The sequence below is a fragment of the Phyllostomus hastatus genome, unplaced genomic scaffold, assembly GCF_019186645.2.
Source record: "Phyllostomus hastatus isolate PE091 unplaced genomic scaffold, TTU_PhHast_1.1 phas_scaffold_1674, whole genome shotgun sequence".
NCBI lineage: Eukaryota > Metazoa > Chordata > Mammalia > Chiroptera > Phyllostomidae > Phyllostomus > Phyllostomus hastatus.
In genome coordinates, this window is record NW_025334011.1 from 25,280,141 (window position 1) to 25,301,326 (window position 21,186).

Sequence of the window (21,186 nt, forward strand, 5' to 3'; positions counted from 1 at the left end):
AGAACAGCAACTTTGTTGAAAGTATGTCCCTCCAGCACTTACGTGGTATTTTAATCTTTTGATTGTCCTTGCAGTGTTTTGTCATGAATGAAATATTTGGTATTTGGCTGGATGTCTATTGATACCTATAAAGTTAAAAACACAAGTTACTGAATCTAAGATCTGTCCACTGGCAGCTCAAGTATCTTAGAAAAGCTTGCTGGAAATTGAGGAGGAAGTTGGAACAGTGCATGAATTGCTTATGAATGTGAATTTTCCACGCTGTTCCTTCCTACTCCTGTTCAGGAGAACATCTGAGGTCTCTGGTAGACAGCTCTGAAGACGCTCTCCTTCTTGTATTTCTCAGTGTGCGTCTTCTACTCTTCTCCACTTCCTATTCCTGTTCTACCTTGCTTTTATATACGGAGGTTGTTGAATGTCATATTTGAACGTGTTGGAGTGATCACATTCAGTGTCATGCTGTGTCTTATTTCCCTCTGTGCTCTTCGTAGAAGGTGAATGTGTGACTGCTAGAAAGGACAAAGCTGGAAATCCATCAGCAAGAATTACTTTTGCCCCATGTGGGGACCATCACAATAGGAATGTGTTCTAGAAGCTGCCTGACCGTAGCCATGAGTGGAGGTTTTGTTATATCCTCATACTTGCAGCAATTTGAGCTGGGTGATAAAGAGCAGACACAGTGGCTACTTACCTGGAATGTCTGGTGCCTGGTCTGTTTTGTTATTTTTATTATAAAAGAACATATTGCTTAAAGGAGACATTTCACTGCTGAATGGATATTTGTGCAATGACAAGGGAATGCTTTAAAATTGTTTATCAAAATACACAAATGACAACAAACAACCATGGCCTGGCTGCTTTGGTCTGCACACTGCTGTGGTCCACCCCACTTAGGCTGTGTGGCAGGAGCCGAGCCGTGTGTTGCCCGCAGCCACTGGTGCCCTGAGGATCAGTCTGTCTCAACACAGAGCTCTGTATCACTCCGTAATGCACCCATAGCAGGTCATCCTAAATGTTTTTGACATGATTTTTAAAATGGATGATTATATAAATACACTGAAGGTTTCTCTTATTTGGATGCTCTTAGGTATGACCTCCTATTGAGGGGAAGCTACAGGTATTGTGTGCTCAGGGTCCCTGGTCGAAGCTAGGACCAGCCAGGTGGAGCAGCCATTTGCTAGGCTGGCCACAGGCCCTATAACCTTCTTCAGAGTATACAGTGACTATTCCAAGCAATAAAGCAGAATAGATCAAGGAGAGATATGATTAGTGAGACAGATATAGCATGCAAATCATTAGCAAGTTTGGGTAACTTGGAGAGTAGAAAATGGATGGATGGGTGGGTGGGTGTGTAGAGGGATGGATGGATGATGGATGGATGGATGGAGTGATAAATGTAGTGAGGTGACAATAGAGAGAAAATTGACTCAGCTGCCAGTCTGCTAAACAGGGTGGGCTTCAGAACAGTTCTGCTGTGTACTACCTGGCACATGCTTTGAGGATTTGCATGATAGCTTAAGGATGCCATACCCAGCTAGACCCAGACCCCGCTCACTATGTGTTTTTGTGCAGCATCTTTCTTTAATCAACACACATTGAGTTAGCTTTTCCTCTGTGCCAGGTGCCATGCTAAACCCTGTGTAAACCAATCTCAGCAAAGAGACTGGCATTACCTCTGCCTTCCTGGATTTCACAGTCTGAAACAGGCAGAATAGTAGGAGGACAAGCATTACAAAGACAGATATGTTAATATTCTAACTGGTGACTGCTGTGCAGGAACACAGGTGCAAAGAGAGAATTTAATGGGAGGAAGCTAATCAGGTCTGGAAGGTCAGGAAGGTTGGGAAGGGCTTCTCTGAGGTAGTGATGTCCAAGCTAGGATCTAAATGATGATTAGGAATTAGATGGGAGTGTTCGACAGGTACAAAGGTGGCGCAGAGCTGGGGAACCCTGCACTGGTCATCTGCTGTCATGCATCTTTGTCAATGCTATTGATAGAAGATAAACCCAGCAACTCCACAGACTTAATCAACAGAGACATTGAGCATTTTGCAAGGCTGACAATAAACAGGCAATTTTAATTTTAGTTGTGACCTTCTGTTGAGGGGATACACATGCTCCCACACACATCTGCTATATGAGTTTCAGTAGTGATCCCCTTGACTGAGAAACACTAGAACAAATGTAGATACATGTAATGAACTTCCGTGTAAGCACATCTAATGGACAAACAAAAAGGAATTAATAAAACTGGGGCCCTATCAAGTTGTCTTCAGATACTGAATCTCTGAGCATATGTGAAATTGCATAATTGTCCTTGTTAGTTTTGAACATAGTCACTGATCCAACACAGACGAAGATGTGCTTACAGCCAACTGGCAGTTCCTTGCAGGATTATTGATTGTGTGGCTTGTCTGTGACCAGGCTGTGTTCCTAGACCTATTCCAGAGCCATCTCCTAGCTCTTTCGGTTGTTACATACTCAAAGAATGAAAAATTATTTTAATATTAGGAAAATTTTAATGGAAAAATGTGTTGCCAAGTAAATCTTACTAATTGAATCTAATTGTGGGAAGGCTGACATGTAATAGGAAAACACTTTATTACTGAAGCTTGTGGTGTCTGTGTTCTATCATCAGGTCAGTCTTTGAAGTGAAGGCATCTTAGGAAACGTGCCATACTAGGTCAAGAGCATTCTGACCCCCACCTTGCAAGTCCTCATTTTATAAGGTTATATATAGGAAGATAGCTATTCATTGCAGAAGTCATGACACTAAATTGTGCAATCATGTAATATGGCTGAAATTTTCACAAATTTCCATCCTGATCCATGGATAGCTTCACAAATCCCCAGCCTGCTGTGTCGAGCAGAGAGAAGAGCAGGGGCTATTCTGTCTGGAGAACCAGAAGCCATGTGTCAAACTGTGTCACCCTCCTCTCCTTCCAACTCCCTGTTCCTAGCAGCGCCCTTACACCAACCCCTTGTCAATCAGTGGTTTACTCCTGCCTCTGAGTTTCCCCGCAGAAGAGGGAGAAGGGAGCTGACATTTATGAACCACTAAAGCATGCCAAGAAGCTGCCTAGGGATTTTCCTTTCATTGTCTCGTGTATTTCTTAAAGCAGGTATAATTTCCCCTTTCATAGACGAGAAAAATAGGCTCAGATACCTCAGGTACTGTTCTCTTCTCTGTGCAGAAGAGAACCTAGGCACCATTCTCTTCTCTGTGCAGTCAGACATCTCTTATCCCAAGGTCTAAATGCCATCTCATATGCCAGTGACTCAGATCTCTGCCTCCAGCCCTGGCCTTCATCTTGGCAATGTGATGGACATTTCTCTGTCCCATATTATTTGGTTTCTCAGCAGCATTTGTCAGCATTCACCAAGGCCTTTTCCCTGATGTCCATGGCACTGTACTCTCCTCCTTCACCTCCCACCTCTCTCTGTCCAGCCCTGTGTGGGTCCTTCGTTGCCTGAGCGTGTTGGCATTCCCAGCACTCAGATGCTTTCCTCATATCCAGCTGCACTCGCTCACTGGTTGATCATGTGTAACCTCTTGGTTTTAAAGACCATATACATGCTGATGACTTACTCATTCTGAACTCTAGCCCTGATCTTCCCCCTGAACTTCCAGCTTATATATACGGCTACCTGCTTGATGCCTCCATCTAATAGGCATCCCAGACTTCACAAATTCTACCCAAGACTCCAGAGCTATGCTATCCAATGTGGCTGCTTACATTAATCCCAATTAAATACAATTTGAAAGCAGTTCTTCAGTTGTACTGGCTACATTTCAGGTGTACAATAGCACCCTGTGACTAGCAGCTACCACACAGGACATTGCAGATAAAGAGCATCTTCATCATTGCAGGAAGTTCTGGTGGTCACTGCTGGCCTGATTGTTCCAATCCCTCCAAACCTATTCTTTCTCCAGCCCCCAGCCCCTTTCAAATAATGGCACCACCATCTCCCTCTTTCTCAAATTGAAAATCTAGGAGACAATCTTGATTCATCTCCCTCCCCTGTGCCCCCTACCAGCTTCATCTTGTCTACTGAATCTCCGAAACTCACCCCATCTCTCTGACTCCAGTACTCCCAGGCTGAGCCTCCGTCCTCTGTCACCTGGATCAGCATCTCCTCAACAGTCTGCCTGCTTCCGTTCTTGCCTCTACAATGCTTCTTCCACACTCAGCAAGAGCTGTCTTTAAAGAATGTTCGCCTGTCCTCTGGCTGAAAATCCTCCAATGAATTCTTATCAAATGTAGGATAATCCTATTCTGTTTGAGACTTAGTTTACATGACACAGAGTTTTAATAACATAAATCAGGCTGCTTATAAACAACAGAAATTTATCTTTCACAGTTCTGGAGCCTGGAAGTCCCAGACCAGGATGCAGGCATGGTTGAGTTCTGGCTAGCGCTCTCTTCCAGGTTGCAGACTGACAGCTTCTCACTGTGTCCTCACATGGCAGAGAGAGGGCAAGCTAGCTCTCTGGCCTCTTCTTATAAGGATACTAATCACATTTATGAGGGCCCCACCCTCACGACCTAATTACTTACCTACCAAGCCCTGACCTTGAAATGCCATTTCAACGTATGAATTTTGGGGAGACATAAACATTCAGTCCACAGCACGTGGCCCTGCTTGATCTGGGCCTTCCCTTCTGGCAACCATTCTCCCCATTGCCCAGCAAACTCCAGTCATTCAGACCTTTTTGGTCTCCAGATACCCTAGGTTCTGTGCTGTGCTCAGGGTCTTAGCACATGCTCAGCCCTGTGCCCAAAAGCTCTTCCCTGTCATCCCAGGGGCCCCCCTGGAGCCCATTCAAAGTGGCTGCACCAGACACCTGTCTCAGGCTCAAGTTCTCTGCATGGCACTTAGAACTCCGGAGAGTTCCACACTCATCTGTTTGTTTGTCTCCCTCTTTCTCCCCCACTGGAATGTAAGTCATAAACATCGGGGATTCTCTGTGAATAAGATGTGCTTTGTCCTCTTGGAAAACAAAAAACTAAAAATGATTTGTAATTATTTTTTTGGACTGTGAGCAAGTGCTTTGAGTTGGAAGAAATTATCTATTTTTTCTTGAGATATTGATCATGTTAATCATTTCTTCACAAACTCTTCAGCCCTTTCCTCATGAGTAAAGCAAAAGTAAAATTCCCTTATCAGAGTCTCAGCAAGCAAGTTTCCCAAACAAAACCAAAGGCTTTATTTCTTTCTTATCCATCCCTTTGGCTATAAGCGCACTTTTCCTGGCCACTCTGGGGGGCCAGATGGCTGGGAACTGAAGGGGTACAGTCGGAAAGCAGACAGAGAAGAAGATGGTTCTCAGGAATCGCTGAAGCTACACCAAAAGTGATGAATGTTGTTGCCTGGGTGGTGGGAATCCGTGCACACCAAAGAGCTGGCCCACACTATTTTGTTGGAGTGAATTTGCTTTTTGAGCACACCCAAGGGCGTTGGGAAGTCTGCAGGACTGAGAATATAAGAGCAGTGGGCCTCTAGGATGGCAACTGCAGACATTCATTGGAAGACGCATTGACACCACGGAAATGACCTTGTTCCTAGATGTCCCTCATCTGCCATCCACATACACCAATGGCAACACTCTCAGTAGCCTCTCTTTCAGAAATGGGTTACGTTAGATACCAAACAGCTTAGAATTTACTAAGCTGTTTCTGATGCAGCCCATTCAGGCTCCACTGCTTAGTTTTCATAACCCTTCAGGATCTGACCTCACCAGTTGCATTTTCCAGATACATCGAGCTTCTTTGCCTACCTTGTCCATTTCTGCTTTCACCTCTTCTCCCTATCTGTCATGTTCTTCTTCTTAACTCCTGTCTCACATCCGGCTTCCTTCAGGGCTCAGCTGACATTTTTCTGTAATCCAGTGGGAACTGTACTGGATATGAGAGACACAAAGGAGGTTAAGACACCTATTCAGGAAGCCTCCCCTCATCACTGTTTCTCCCTTCTCCCTGTGGTCAACCATCTGGGGTCCCAGTTTGGCAAGTCATTAGTCCCTTGTGATCTTGATTGTCAACCCAAGCTTCTGTTGTGGCCCCCAAATGCAGACTAATGCTTCAGGCCAGGCGGTGGGCTTATAGAATGAAGGTGCTCCTTGATCTTCTTCATTGACTGCATGTCTCTGAAGAGAGTCAGTTCACCAAAAGCTCCTTTCATGATCATTCAGGTTACTAGACCTTCTTGCCATTGGGCCTTTTCCCACTTGACTAAATACTGCTTTGCCGTTAAGATAGTTTGTACCCATCTCCTCCTGCCCTCCCCTGGACCACCGCTAGTTGTCCTCCTGTGGTCTCCCCAGTCACCTCACTGCCCCACTCCCGATACTGGAGCTGAGCACTGTGTTTATTCTCAGTGTGTCTTAGGAAACCCTCCCCCCTCCCAGCTGTGGGCCTCGTGGAACAGGGACACCAAATTGTCTGGCTTGACAGAAGATTATTGGATGATTTGAAAAATTAAAAAAGCACATACTGTGCACATAAAGTAGAAAAAAAGTTTTCTCCCAATAAACCTCAACAAATACATAAGAAGAGAACATAGGTTCAAAGATACGCTGCATGAATACGGGTGGTGGTCTGTGTTGCCCAGCATCGTTCTTTGCTAGGGCTTCTGCAACCAAATACTGCACAGGGTGCGGCTAACAGGTGTGTAGACTAACAATACAGGTGGGGAGCTGAAACAACAGGTATTTATTTTATCACCATTCTGGCTGCTGGAAGGTTTCAGAAGGTTTGGTTTCTTTGTCACTATGTCTCCCACGGTTTTTCTTCTGTGTTCGTGCATCCCCGTGTGTGCGTGTCTCTCTCATAAAGACACCAGTCACACTGGAGCCATATGACCTCATTGAACCTTAATTATCCCTTTAAAGGCTCTATCTCCAAATACAGTCACCTTCTGAGGTGTTCTGGAGGGTTATGATTTCAACATATAAAACTGGGGAGGGGCACAATTCAGTCCCAAACACCACAGATACTGAGAAGGCAAAATCGCCAGGAGCAAGGCGTGATGTTAGCACAAAGAGTTAAATGATCTGGTCCACCACAGCGAGAGGCATGTGTTTGTGTTTTGGAAGTTTCTGAACAGATTGAGCCCTGGAAGATATTGTGAAACTGAGTTCTAAGAATAAAGATATTTTTATTATTAAAGTAGGATTTATTAAAGGAGGAAAATATTGAAGACAGAGGTTGCATGAAATAAATGTTTAATCTTCCCACAGTGGATGGGGGGTCCCCCCAGAAGCAGGGAGTGCAAGGTGCCTGAGCCAAATGGAGTAGTGAGGATTAAGGGGGAGTGGGGGAGACAGGCAGGCGACTGGCCGCCTGTGTGGGAGGAGGCAGATCCCCGGGGCTGCCAAGTTGGACTTGCCTGAGGGAAAGACTGAGCAGATAGATTCTCTCTGGGCTGAGTGGAAGAATGCACATATCATCTGGGCTTTGAAGTGTCACACTTGAAAAATGCTTTGTTTGTAACCTCTCTTAATCACAACCTGCATATTTATTTATTCTCCTGCTTGAGAGTAAATAAATGTAAACAGGGGAGATGTTTCTCAGCAAACACATTTATAACCAGTTAGCTCTGGGCCACATTAAGACCATATTGCCGGTGCTCATGTCACCAGCTCTGTTACTCTTCTGCTGCCAGTTATGTGACAGCCTTTGTGAATTTCAAGGCATATTTGCTGTAACACTGCTTTTTTTATTCTCCCAGCCTCACTGCTAATAATTCTCAGATTATTCTGTGTGAAATTAACAGCACAGTGCTATACTGTTTGGCCTTGTAGGGGAGGGAAACATTTTCCTTGACCCTCTTAGGGTCCCTGGCTGGGTCTGAAAATTAAACTGACAGAGACAGATTAACAGGAAAGATGTATACACGATACTGAATTTTTACATGTGCCTGGGAGCCTTCACAAGAGAACGAAGATCTGAGGCAGTGACTTGAGCAGGCCGCACCTTGTAGACTAACAATACAGGTGTGAAGAAGCAACAAGACAAAGGGATTTGGAGTAAGGGCAGTATATGGTGAAGAAGTAACTCGGAAGATAAGGCTGAGTTCACAAGGTGTGTTTGCCAGTTTCTCTGGGGTTGTCTCTGGTTTGATAAAAAGTCTGTCTCCAATAAGAAGGGAATTTATTTTTTGCCTTTAGAGAGAAAAGGGGGAGCTTTTTATCCTTCTTAATTGCCTTCAGCTCAGAATAATTTTTATGTCAAAGAGGCATATTTTGGGTGACACATGCTAGTTTCCTTCAGCCTTCTTCATTTTATCTTATTGTAGCTAAGAGAAACCAATTTTTTGGAGGCCAGTTTTCATCACTGGCACAAGGCCCATCTTTTGGCGAACGTGTGGATGATATTCATATAAGACATAAAACTTTTTAAGTTATAATTGGCAGCACGTTTTAAAATGAGAAGGTAATACCTACTGAAACTGGATGGGGACATGCAAGTGAACGCCCAGACAGACGGTGTGCCCCCCACTAACAAGTGTGCACAACGCACTGACAGAGTTGTGCGGCACTGCAGTGCACTGCATGGGGGTCAGAGCTTGCAGTTTACCAGATGCAGCAATGGTGAAACTGTTTCTCCACAATTATTCTTTAATTTGAAGTGACTTGAGTAACTTCAAAGTTTTCAAATAAAATGAAATTTTACTGAGATTATTACATGAAACTTTTAAATTGCATATTTCAAATTTACATACAATGTGATAGCAGTACACTGTAACAGGTAAGGCCGATCAGAGACTGAGAAAACCCAAGTTCCATGCAAAGGCAGGTTGTTCCGAATCAATGTCAAAGTTTGAATTGAGAAGAGTAGAGAATGTTTGAATCATCTCCCTGTCTTCTCCCTTCATCTTCGGTAGCTAGTTTATCTCTATATCTGCATCTCCCACAGCTGATCCCCTTTCCCAGTAGCTATGTTCATTCATTTGAATTCTTGATCTATTATTAGGGAGTATCCCTCTACTCCCTAACCTCCCCCGCCCGGCCCATGCTAGCTGTCATCTGCCCTCCATCTATGAGTCTGTCTCTGTTTTACTTCTTAGTTCAGTTTGTTCATTAGATTCCACATATGAGTGAAATCATATGGTATTTGTCTTTCTCTGACTGGCTTATTTCACTTAGCATAATGTTCTCTAGGTCCATCCATACTGTCGCAAAGGATAAAATTTTCTTCTTTTTTACAGCTGAGTAGAATTCCATTGTGTAAATGTCCCATAGTTGTTTTGTCCATTCATCTACTGATGGACACTTGGGTTGCTCCACATCTTGGCAATTGTAAATAATGCTGCAGTGAACATAGGGGTGCTTATGTTCTTTCAAATTAGTGTTTTGGTTTCCTTTGGATATATTCCCAGAAGTGAGATCACTGGATCAAAAGACAGATCCATTTTTTAATTTCTTGAGGTATCGCCATACTGCTTTCCACAGTGTCTACACCAGTCTGCATTCCTGCCAACAGTACAAAAGGGACCCTCTTTCTCCACATCCTCACCAGCACTTTGTTGAGTTATTGATGATGGCCATTCTGACAGGTGTGAGATGATATCTCATCATGGTTTTAATTTGCATTTCTATGATGATTAGTGACATTGAGCATCTTTTCATATGTCTATTGGCCATCTGTATGTCCCCTTTGGAGAAGTGTCCTCTCAGGTCCTTTGCTCATTTTTTAATTGGGTTGTTTGTTGTTGTTGTTGTTGTTGTTGTTGTTGTTGTTGTTGTTGTTTTGGTGCTGAGTTTTGTATGTATTTTATAAATTTTGGCTATTAACCTCTTATCAGATGTATGAGCAAATATGTTCTCCCATTCTGTGGTTGTCTTTTTATTTTGTTGATGTTTTCCTTTGCTGTGCAAAAACTTTTTAGTTTGATATAGTCATATTTGTTTATTTTTTTCTTTTGTTTCCCTTGCCTGGGAAGATACATCTGATAACAAATTGCTATATGCAATGTCCAAGATTTTGCTGCCTATGTTTTCTTCTAGGATATTTGTGCTTTCAGGTCTAACATTTAAGTCTTTGATACATTTTGAATTTTCTCTTGTGTGTGCTGTAAGAAGCTGGTTTAGTTTCATTTTTTGCATGCATCTGTCCAATTTTCCCAGCATCATTTATTGAATAAACTGTCTTCAGCCCATTGTATGTGCTTGCTTCCTCTACCAAACATTTATTGACTATAAAGGTGTGGGTTTATTTTTGGGCTCTCTACTGTGTTCCATTGATCTGTGTGTCTGTTTTTTTATGCCGGCACCATGCTATTTTGATTACTATGGCCTTATAGTACAGTCTGATATTAGGTAGTGTGATCCTCCAACTTTGTTCTTTCTCAGGATCACTGTTGCTATGTGGGACTTTTGGTGGTCCCATATACATTTTTGAGACATTTGTTCTAGTTCTGTGAAATACATCATTGGAAAATTGATAGGAATTGCACTGAACTGATAGATTGCTTTTTGAACTGGAGAACTCTATGCAAATAGGAAGCTTGCAATAGGAAGATATTGACTAGTGAGCAAACTGTCAGATCAGCAGCCAACCAACTAACCTAGCCATGGTATCCAAGCCCGAAAACAAGATGTGGCCCTCACTTCAATTCTAAATTTACTTCCTCATTAGTGATTCTGGGATTCTGGTTGTTCACAAGTGGTTTTGAAATGAATAGTTGTCTAGTTAGCTGAGGCTGCCATAACATAATATCAGAGACTGGGTGCCTTAAACAATGAAAGTGGATTTCTCACAGTTCTGGAGTATGGGAAGCCCAAGGTCAAAGTGCTGGCAGATTCGGTTCCTGTGAAAGGCTCTTCCAGGCTTGTGGACAGCCACCTTCTCATGGAGTCTTCACAGCGTAGAGAGAGAGCACTGATCTCTCTTCCTCTTCTTGTAGGGTCACTCACTGACCCATCCTGGGAGCCCCACTCTGGTGACTTCTAAACCTAATCACCTCCCAAAGGCCCCCACCTCCAAATACCATCACTTTTGGAGTTAGGGCTTTAACATATGAATGTAGAGGGATTTAAACATTCAGATCGTGGATGTGTAGGCTTAAGGAGATTTTCAAAAGCATATAGTGATTTGTAAAATAAGGTATTTTTATTAGTATTATCACATTTTTTTAATTGTCAAGTTTTTAAACATTTCCCCTGTGCCTTGGTTTCTAAGGAAACCAAATTCTTTCTGAGCAGTGTTCAGAAAAATGAAGACCATACACACTTTGAAGTTAATAAGGGAAATACCAAATGTGCAGACAATTGGGACTCGGTGACAATATGTGCTACAACAGTATCTTACACCTCAACTCTGAAGCTTTAATTCTTAACTACATCACTGCCCTACTGCAGGGCAAATGTTATTATTATTCAATAGAATCTGTTAACACCTTATATATCACATAGCAGAAGAGGGGACTTTGAGAGAATGGGACGCAGGAAAGATCAGTTTTGAGGGAGGGAGAGGATCTGGCTGTGTGGGGCGTGCAGTACTAAGGCTAGGGGTTGGGGATGGGGAAAACGTGGGCAATCTTCCCTGAGGTCCTCCAGCAGCCTCCAGAGCAGAGGTGTGAGAAGCAGGCGGGCTGGTGGTAAGGAAGCCCTGGAACGCTAGCAGGCCAGGGCATTCGTTATTGGAAGGTGGGCTGATGGTACAGGATGAGGAGGGACGCGATCCAAACAGTTTCCTCCTTCATAGCTAATGCCGCCTGGATCGACACCAACTGTGCACAGTAATTGGCAAAAAACAGGCCCCTGTAAATGTCAAATGAATGGCCAAATAAGTGATTGAGTGAAGTGAACGTATCTGGTCACCCTGCTGCTGACAGCGGTACATCTCCTGTATTCCTGCTTCCTCCAGCACTGCAGCCTCAGACTTGAAACTCATTGGAAGAAGGTTCTAAAAAAAAAGAAGACTGGTGAGAACTTGGTGTCAGTTGCTGAGAGGGGAAGCTTTGGGATTTTGTTTACCTAAAGAGGGATCATCAAAACGTGGTCATCAAAACGTGGTCTCTGTCCAGTTGTTCCAATTTCTTTTCACTCTTTGAGTTGCTTTTTATTTCTCCTAAGCATCTTCCCTTTCTCATCTAGACTGCTCAGTTTGCTTTGGAAACAAGACATTATCCAAGTGCAGTATTGCTTGGAATGACACATAGCAACACATAGGTCTTTCACAGTGGTGACTATGTTTTCTTTATTGGCTCTATGAAAAGAAACGATCATGTTTAGTTATCGTGTGCTAATTGCCATGACTTGCAGAAAACAAATCATAGCCTGTGTGTTTGTGAACGTGAGGGTGTTACTGCCAGAGCACACCTTTTACTCAGTTAAGGCTGTGAAAGTTTATGAAACTGTTTTATGTTTTTAATATTTTACTAAATCTCTTTTTCATTTTGTTTTTGGAAAATTTGTTTCTTTTTTGTAGAAAAAAATAGCATTAATATATCCCTTGAAGTTAATTTCCACAGTGGCTTAATTATTTGGAAGATGCACTTGTTTTCTTGGAGAAGTATATTCTAAGACTTGGAAACCTACCATGTTAGTTCACTTGTTTCTACTCGGAATTGTACAGTTCTGTTACTTTGTTAAACTCAGAGGAGTACCAAATATCAAAATGAAAGGGCCTGTGGAGACTGTTCACCAGACTTTCTGACCTTTTTCAAAAAGGTCTTTCTTTGTCCATGCCTCTTTTTGATACTTATGACAAAAAAAATAATGCAATTGGAAATTCAAAACAAATTAAAATTGAACATTGCCACCAAAACCCAAACAATGCAATGTAATACAGTGGTGGTTTCTATGTTTCTTTTTTTAAGTGTATTTTATTGATTATGCTATTACAGTTGCCCTAGTTTTTCCCCCTTTGCCTCCCTCCACTCAATACCACCCTTCCCTCCAACATTCCTCCCACCCCCTTAGTTCATGTCCATGGGTTGTACATGTAAGTTCTTTGGCTTCTCCATTTCCCATACTATTCTTAACCTCCCCCTGTCTATTTTGTACCTACCATTTATGCTTCTTATTCCCTGTACTTTTCCCCCATTCTTCCCCGTTCTCCTTCCAGCTGATAACCCTCCTTGTGATCTCCATGTCTATGCTTGTGTTCCTGTTCTAGCTGTTTGCTTAATTTATTTTTGTTTTTGTTTTTTAGGTTTAATTGTTGATAGTTGTGAGTTTGTTGTCATTTTAATGTTTATAATTTTGGTCTTCTTTTTATCTTAAATAAGCCCCTTTAACATTTCATGTAATAATGGCTTGGTGACGGTGAATCCCTTTAACTTTACTTCATCTGGGAATCACTTTATCTGCCCCTCCATTTTAAATGAAAGCTTTCTTGGGTAGAGTAATCTAGGTTGTAGGTCCTTGCCTTTGATCACTTTGAATACTTCTTGCCAGTCCCTCCTTGCCTGCAAAGTTTCTTTCGAGAAATCAACTAATAGTCTTATGGGAATTCCCCTGTAGGTAACTAACTTATTTTTTCTTGCTGCTTTGAAGATCAAGTTTATCTTCATCTTCATATGGGAAGTGGGTAAAGTGACTGGAAATGTCGTGAGTGCCAGGCAAGCTTCCAGAGGCCAGGCTGCAGCACTGTCCCCTCTCTGACCCCTCCTCCCACAAGGTGCCACAAAGCAGTGAGATCAAGAAACAGAGATCAAGAAGATCTCTGTTTATCTTTAACCGTTGGCATTTTAATTATGATGTATTTTGGTGTGGTCCTCTTTGGGTCCAACTTGTTTGGGACTCTGTGCTTCCTGGACTTATATGTCTGTTTCCTTTGCCAAATTAGGAAAGTTTTCTTTATTGTTTTTTCAAATAAGTTTTCAATTTCTTGCTCTTCCCCCTCTCCTTCTGGCACCCCTATGAGTCAGATGTGGCACTTTTGGAGATGTCCCAGAGTCGTCTTCTACTCTCCTCATTTTTTTTGTTTTTAAATATTTTATTTATTTTTATAGACAGAGGAGAAGGGAGGGAGAAAGAAAGGGAAAGAAACATCAATGTGTGGTTGCCTCTCATGCACCCCTACTGGGAGCCTGGCTGGCAACCCAGGCATGTGCCCTGACTGAGAATTGAACCAGCGACCTTTTGGTTTGCAGGCCTATGCTCAATCCACTGAGCCACACCAGCCAGGGCTCCTTGTTTTTTTGTTTGTTTGTTTGTTTTTTGTTTTTTTTATTCTTGTTTCTTCACTCTGTTCTGGTAAAATGTTTATTTCTTCCTTATGTTCCAAATCATTGATCTGAATCCTGGCTTCCTTCCCTTTGCTGTTGGTTCCCTGCAGATTTGTCTTTGTTTTACTTAGTGTAGCCTTCATTCCTTCCCTTGTGGTTTTGCAGTACTCAGCGAGTTCTCTGAGCATCCTTATCACCAGTGTTTTGAATGCTGCATCTGATAAGTTGACTGTCTCTCTTTTGCTTAGTTCCTTTTCTGGGATTTGGTTCTGTTCTTTTACTTGGGACATGTTTCTTTGTCTTCCCAACTTGGCAGCCTCCCTGTGTTTGTTAGAGCTGCTTTAACTATCTCTTTTACTGCACCAGTTAAGTTGTAAGGGAAAAAGCCTTAGGTATTCACCAGGGCAGGGCAACCCACCTCACTGCTTTGTGGCACCTTGTGGGAGGAGGGGTCAGAGAGGGGACAGTGCTGCAGCCTGGCCTCTGGAAGCTTGCCTGGCACTCACGACATTTCCAGTCACTTTACCCACTTCCCGTATGCAAGAGGTGCCCCTCTTGTTGCTGCCCTGGTGATGATTCCCAGGATGGGTAGGTTTGTAATGTTCTAGGCACTTTAAACAGACTGTCCTGAGAAACCAGCAATTTCTTCTGTGGCCCCAACCCCTACTGGTTGTTACAGCCAGAAGCTGTGAGGCTATCTTCCTGGAGCTGGAAACTTGGGCTGCACAGTCTGGCCTAGAGCTGGGATTGCTCGCTCCCAAGGCATCCCCCCACTCCCGCCCCATTTAGCCACCACACATGAATATGGGAACTCCTGTTCCGCCACCCCTGCCTCTCCTCCCCACACTGCATCCTCTCTCCCTGGCTCCCGTCTCTGCCCCCACTACCCATCTGGATGAATGTGGCTTTTTTAAATCCTTAGTTGTTGGAATTCCTTACAGTTCTATTTTCTGGCAGTTCTGGTTGTTTTTTGTTTTGAGGTTAGTTGTGATTCTTCCTGTGGTTGGGCGTGGAGGCAAATGTGTCTACCTATGCCTCCATCTTGACCGAAAATCCCCTTTATTTTTTTAAATTGCATGTAGCTTTCAGGTTTGGATGCCTCCAAGAACATCCCTCTAACCTCTATGGGAAATCATTGACTAGATTACCATATTTTGCCATGTATAATGTGTACTTTTTGCCCACATTTTTGAGGGGAAAATAATATGCTCATCATACATGGGTAGTGCCTGAAATACCTTGTGTCTGTTCTTGTGTTTTGTAATTGTTTGTTACATAAAATTTCTTGTACCATAATATGTTAAAAAATAAATACTAAAATTCCTTTATAATCCAAAAAAAAACAAGTATCTAAGTGTAAATGAATAAACATGGGATTAAAATTAAAATAAAAGATATTTTCTGAAAGTTTGGGTCAAAAACATGGGTGTGCATAATACACAGCACAATACACTAACCCCCTCTTTTCACAGATAAAAAGATGGAGGTTGAAAGACTCAAGGAATGTTCACACACTCAGCATTTTAGGAGCTTAACTCTGGCAACCCCCCCCAACCCTGGACATCCTGCTGGCTGCTCAGTGCTGTGCCCACAGCATACCCCACCCTAGGCCTTTTAGGATGCTCTCTTGTGCAGAGGAGAAGTCTTAGCCAGCATCATGTCCCTACATCTGATGATGCTAACTTTACACTGTCACAGAAGCAAGGAGGCAGAGGCCAGAAGATACTGGTCAAGCCTGGCTAGTCTCTGGGTCCAGGCTTATTTTTAGTTCCTTTGTTTTGCCCCAGACACTTGTACCACCATGACATAGAAACACTACCCTAGTAGAGCTTCTGGGGAATAGGTGGGGCAAAATCTAACTCTGAAAATGGATTGACTTTTGAAATAAAACTTTGGTCTTTTATCACATTGCAAACCCCTATTGATGGTTTTCCCTAAAAAATTCAACAGCTCCTCTCAAACTTCTAATTTGTTCTCCTTCTTCTTTTTTTTTTAACAGTGTATCTGGTGGAGAGCTGTTTGATCGGATAGTGGAGAAGGGATTTTACACAGAGAAAGATGCCAGCACTCTGATCCGCCAGGTCTTGGATGCTGTCTACTATCTCCATAGAATGGGCATTGTGCACAGGGACCTCAAGGTGAGGCTGTCACTCAGCAACATCCTCCAGCTGCTCCCCAACCCATAATGCACCTGTTCCAGAGGACTGGCTCCAGAGGCGGGATGGGGTTGCCTTGATGTAGACATGGGTGGAATGAATGGTGGGTGTTTGCGTACTGTTAGTCGTCTGGGCCTTTGGGACTCTGAAGTAGCTTGAAAGAAGATGAAAATTAATGGGGCTGGCTGTTGTCTGGGAGATTTTATAATCATTATGCAGCCAAAGGGCCACCAAGAGGTAAGTTATATATTGATTCAAGCCTATCTAAAAGATAGTTTTTTTTGAGGATACAAAAACCCTTTTTCCATTATGGTTCTTTGGTCTTCTCCTTATACCATCTGTGTTTCAGCAAACCAGGCTGTATGAAAAAAAAAGGAGAGAGAGGGTAGGGTGCAGGAGGTAAAAGAGAAGGGCAATGGAAGGTTATCAGGAAAGATAGCTCAAATGAATGACAGTTACAGACTTCTACAGTGTCCTGTGATTCCTTACTTATCTTTTCTTTGTGAGGACTTGGCATCCTTGACCTTTGCTCAATAGCATTGAAGAGTCTGGGCCATATTTGGGCACCTTGGAAATGTATCTCTCCCCGGGCCTATGTCGATTCCAAAGGGTGGATATTGAACATATCAGTGTGAGGAGCAGTACAATTAGCATTGGTGACCCAAGGCTGTACTGTGGCTTCATTCTACAGCAGCTCCAGGTCCAGCCCCCAGAGCTCACTGCACCAGTCAAGGTAGAAGTTCCACCCCAGCATGCCTACCTACCATTCTTATCATAAACATGGGGATCATGCTGTATTGGAGCCGTATACATGACTATGGAGCTCTAAACCAATTGAAAGGATAAATTCTAAAGGTGAATGGAAAGAGAGTAAACAAAGCAACAAACAACAACTGTTGGAGAGGTTGTGGAGAAAAGGGGACCCTAGTACACTGCTGGTGGGACTGCAGACTGGTACAACCACTATGGAAAGCAGTATGGAACTTCCTCAGAAAACTAAAAATGGATCTGCCTTTTGACCCTGCAATTCCACTGCTGGGACTATATCCTAAGAACACTAAAACACCAATTCAAAAGAACCTATGCATCCCAATGTTCATAGCAGCACAATTTACAATAGCTAGATGCTGGAAGCAACCAAGATGCCCATCAGTAAATGAATGGATCAAAAAACTATGGTACATTTACACAATGGAATTCTATGCAGCAGAAAGAAAGAAGGAGCTCCTACCCTTTGCAACAGCGTGGATGGAACTGGAAAACATTATGCTTAGCGAAACAAGCCAGTCAATGAAAGACAAATACCATATGAGCTCACCTTTAACAGGAACCTAAACAACAAAACAAAGAAGCAAGCAAAATATAACCAAAGACACTGAAATAGAGGACAGGCTGACGGTGACTGGAGGGGAGAGAAGAGGGAATTTAAGGGGACAGTGGGAAGGGTTCACAGGAACAGACTTAAAGGACACATGGTCATAAACTAAGGGGAGGGTGGTAATGAGAGGGAAGTGGGGAGGGTGGGAGGGGGGACTGGATTGGGAGTAAAAAGGAGAAAACTGTATTTGAACAATGATTAAAATAAAAAAAAAGAAAAAAAAAAGAAAGAGAGTTTTGGCCTCTCCCATTTTCTGGTACCAGGAGTCAAGGCATAAAATGGTGCAGCTTTCCTTTCTTTTTTTTTAAGATTTTATTTTTTAGAGAGAGAGGAAGGGAGGGAGAAAGAGAGGGAGAGAAACATCAATGTGTGGTTGCCTCTCATGTGGTCCCCACTGGGGATCTGGCCTGCAACCCAGGCATGTGCCCTAGACTGGGAATCGAACCAGCGACGCTTTGGTTTACAGCCCAAGCTCAATCCACTGAGCTACACCAGCCAGGGCCAGTTTTCCTTTGATAAGGACTCACTAAGAAGTTTTCTTCTCTCCATGTGACCACTTCCCACTGACGAGGGCAGTGGCTCCCAAATGCTAGTCTACACCAGAATCCTCTGGAGGGCTTGGGGAAACAGATTGCTGGCCCCACCCCCGAAGTTCTGATTCTGCAGGTCTGCTGTGTGGCCTGAGGACTTGCACTTATAAGGGGGATTACAGGTGAGGCTGATGTTGGCTTGAGAAGGACCACTCTTGAAAAACTGCTGGATGAGGGTATTTGGGAATGTTGATTAAGTCCTTAGCTTCATCCTTTGGAGGCTTCTTGACAGGTGACATGGGCTGTGAGCACAATTAGCTAATTTTTATGACCTGGAGACCCTTCAGAGGGCGAGGGAAGGGCTCAAGAGAGAGGATGACCTAGCTGGCACTTCTATGCCAGTCAGCAGCGCCTCCTCTGCTGTCTTAGGCCCTCCCCATCACCCGTGCTGTGCTTCCAGCACACAGCGGGCAGCTGTCTCTGGGCAAGTTAGTGTGGCAACTACAGAGATGAGGTGTGGTGGGCTGGTTGTCTGTGCCCGTTAGAAATAATTTCCAAGCATAGATGGCATTTCCCAGAGGTGCAATGTTTACTTCCCCCATAGAAAGGCAGATTGGCTGCATGGGAGATATTATTTTTCACTCCCACATAACACTTTTGGAGAAATGCTTGCAGCCTCCAGCCTGTGGAGCTTTACAATCACCCACCAGGCTTATGATTGTGAGGAAAAAGAATTGCCATTTTAGTGATCTCTTTTCAAAGCACAAAGGAGGTTGGTCTATGTGAAGGAAATTGATGTTAAATTTTTGTAAACATCTGAAAAAATTAAAAGAAACTATATTATCTAGGCCAGAGCAATGGAGAAGATGATCAGGTTAATTTAAAACCAAGGCATGATCCTGGGGTACTGACCATCCTCACACTCAAATATCCATCCTTCTTCCTCCAGAAAGGTATTGTTGGGTCTTCTTGACCCAGGAAACAACCAGATACAGTCAGTTGTTCTTTTTTCAAAAGAAGGGACTGAGCCAGGAAATGTCCACCACTCCTCCTCAGATTAGAGTAGGGAGTCCCAGCCCTACACTAGCAACACATGGACCTGGACCATTCCTTGTGGCGGGACTGTGCTGTGCACTGCAGGGTGTTTAGCAACACCCTTGGCCTCTGTCCAGCGCATTCCAGGGCCACTTCTGGAGTCATGACAATCAAAAATGTCTCCAGGCATCGCCACCTGTCTGTCCCCTAGGGGGCGCTATCGTCCCAGTTGAGAATCATCATGTTAGATTAGGAGGATGATTGATAATATATAACATTAACTTTACAGGAAGTGTTGGTTCAGATCTTTTAAAACATTGTCATGTGAATATTAAAGGGTTGGGATTAACCTTCTAATTCAGGTATTGGCCACCAATTGTCTTGCAAAGGTGCCATAAAATACAGTAAGCTCATTTTTCAGGTGAGTCCTGAGTCTCCAAGGACCCCAGGCAGAATTATGAGATCTCCCCCTGCCCCCACCCTTCCCACAGCCCTTCTCCTGCCCACCAGGGCTCCATCCAGATTATCCCTGAGCCTGTTCCCTCACCCACTTTCTTTGCTGTCCCCACAAAAAGCCTTGCTGTCTTTACTAGTCTTGCGCCAATTAAAGGTATTGATCTTAACGGTGAATGAGCAGTCCATTGAATCCTCCTTAGGGATAATTATGCTTCAAAAGAATGTTTTAGAGACCCAGATGACTCTTCTGTAGGAGGAATGTGTAAGAAGGCATCAGGGCCCTTCAGCAAGCTCTTGAACACTGACTGTGCAGCTGCAGAAGGTACTGGGACAAGAAAGATTATAAATCAGGTGCTTGAAAAAAGAAAACTCTCTGCACCCATGATGGACCCTTACTGCTCACCAAAGGGTAACCCCTGAACATTCAGAGGAAACATAAACCACATGTATTTTTGATTACCATATTTTTGAACCATAAGACGCACCTAGGTTTTAGAGGAGGAAAATAGGAAAAGAAGTTTGGAAGCAAAAAAAATATGGTAAAATATTTAATAACATAAGTAACATAATATTTCACCAATATAAATGTAAACAGAACTCAACAGCAGCATCAACAACCATTATTCCTCCCAAATTGGGGGGGTGTGTCTTATAGTCCAAAAAATACGGTACCTCATTCCCCCCATTTGCTAAGCATTATTCTTATTTCAATTACTGATCAACCCATTTTACTTCTTTCAAATCTCATTGGAAGTGTATGTTGATTTTCTTCTGATGTCTTGCTTCATCCACAGAATTAATTTCACAGTGACTGGTAAATGCCATTTTTTCATGTGTTATTATTTGGGGCAAAGGATAAAGAAAAAATTATTCTGACCCTTGTTAAGTGGTGAGGAATACTTTATTCAAAACTGCTGCAAGAGCCCCAGCCCACCCGGGGCTCAGTTGGTTGGAACATCGTCCTGGGCACCAAAAGTCTGCAGGTTCAATCCCTGGTCAGGGTGCAGACAGGAGGCAACCAATCAATGCCAATCAATGTTTCTCTCTCACATTAATTCTCTCTCTCTTCAACCCTCCCAAAATCAATGAACATATCCTTGGGTGAGGATTTTAAAAAAGTAGACTGTTTGCAAGAAAGTATTACAGTGTCACAACAGGGAAAAGAATCCCACTGAACTCCTAATTCAGCAAGGGAGCGGGGATCCTTATAGCCCAGAGTGAACGGTTGTGGATGGAAAGTTACTAAGAGGAGGCATCAAGGATAGGGGTATTCTTGCTAAAAGCAGGCAAACACTTAGGCAAAATCAGACAAAGGAGATTTTGACCAAACTTGAGTTGGGTACCCTGGAGCCTTCTCTTTGACTAGGACCCAACCTTGTGCTCCTCCTGAGTCCATTGGCTCTGCCCACTTAGTTCAGTCACAGGAAGAACCCTAGTGACTTAGAAACAATTC

General features: G+C 43.2%; 1 protein-coding gene across 3 annotated transcripts in view; it reads left to right on the top strand.

Moving 5' to 3' along the window:
• The window catches only part of CAMK1D (calcium/calmodulin dependent protein kinase ID), a 454,947-nt gene that overhangs the window by 378,129 nt on the left and 55,632 nt on the right, over nucleotides 1-21,186 (top strand). For all 3 annotated transcript variants that reach the window (XM_045857651.1, XM_045857649.1, XM_045857650.1), the window contains one exon: nucleotides 16,178-16,316. In XM_045857651.1, coding sequence (XP_045713607.1) covers nucleotides 16,178-16,316 — 139 coding nt within the window. The remainder of the gene's footprint in view (nucleotides 1-16,177; nucleotides 16,317-21,186) is intronic.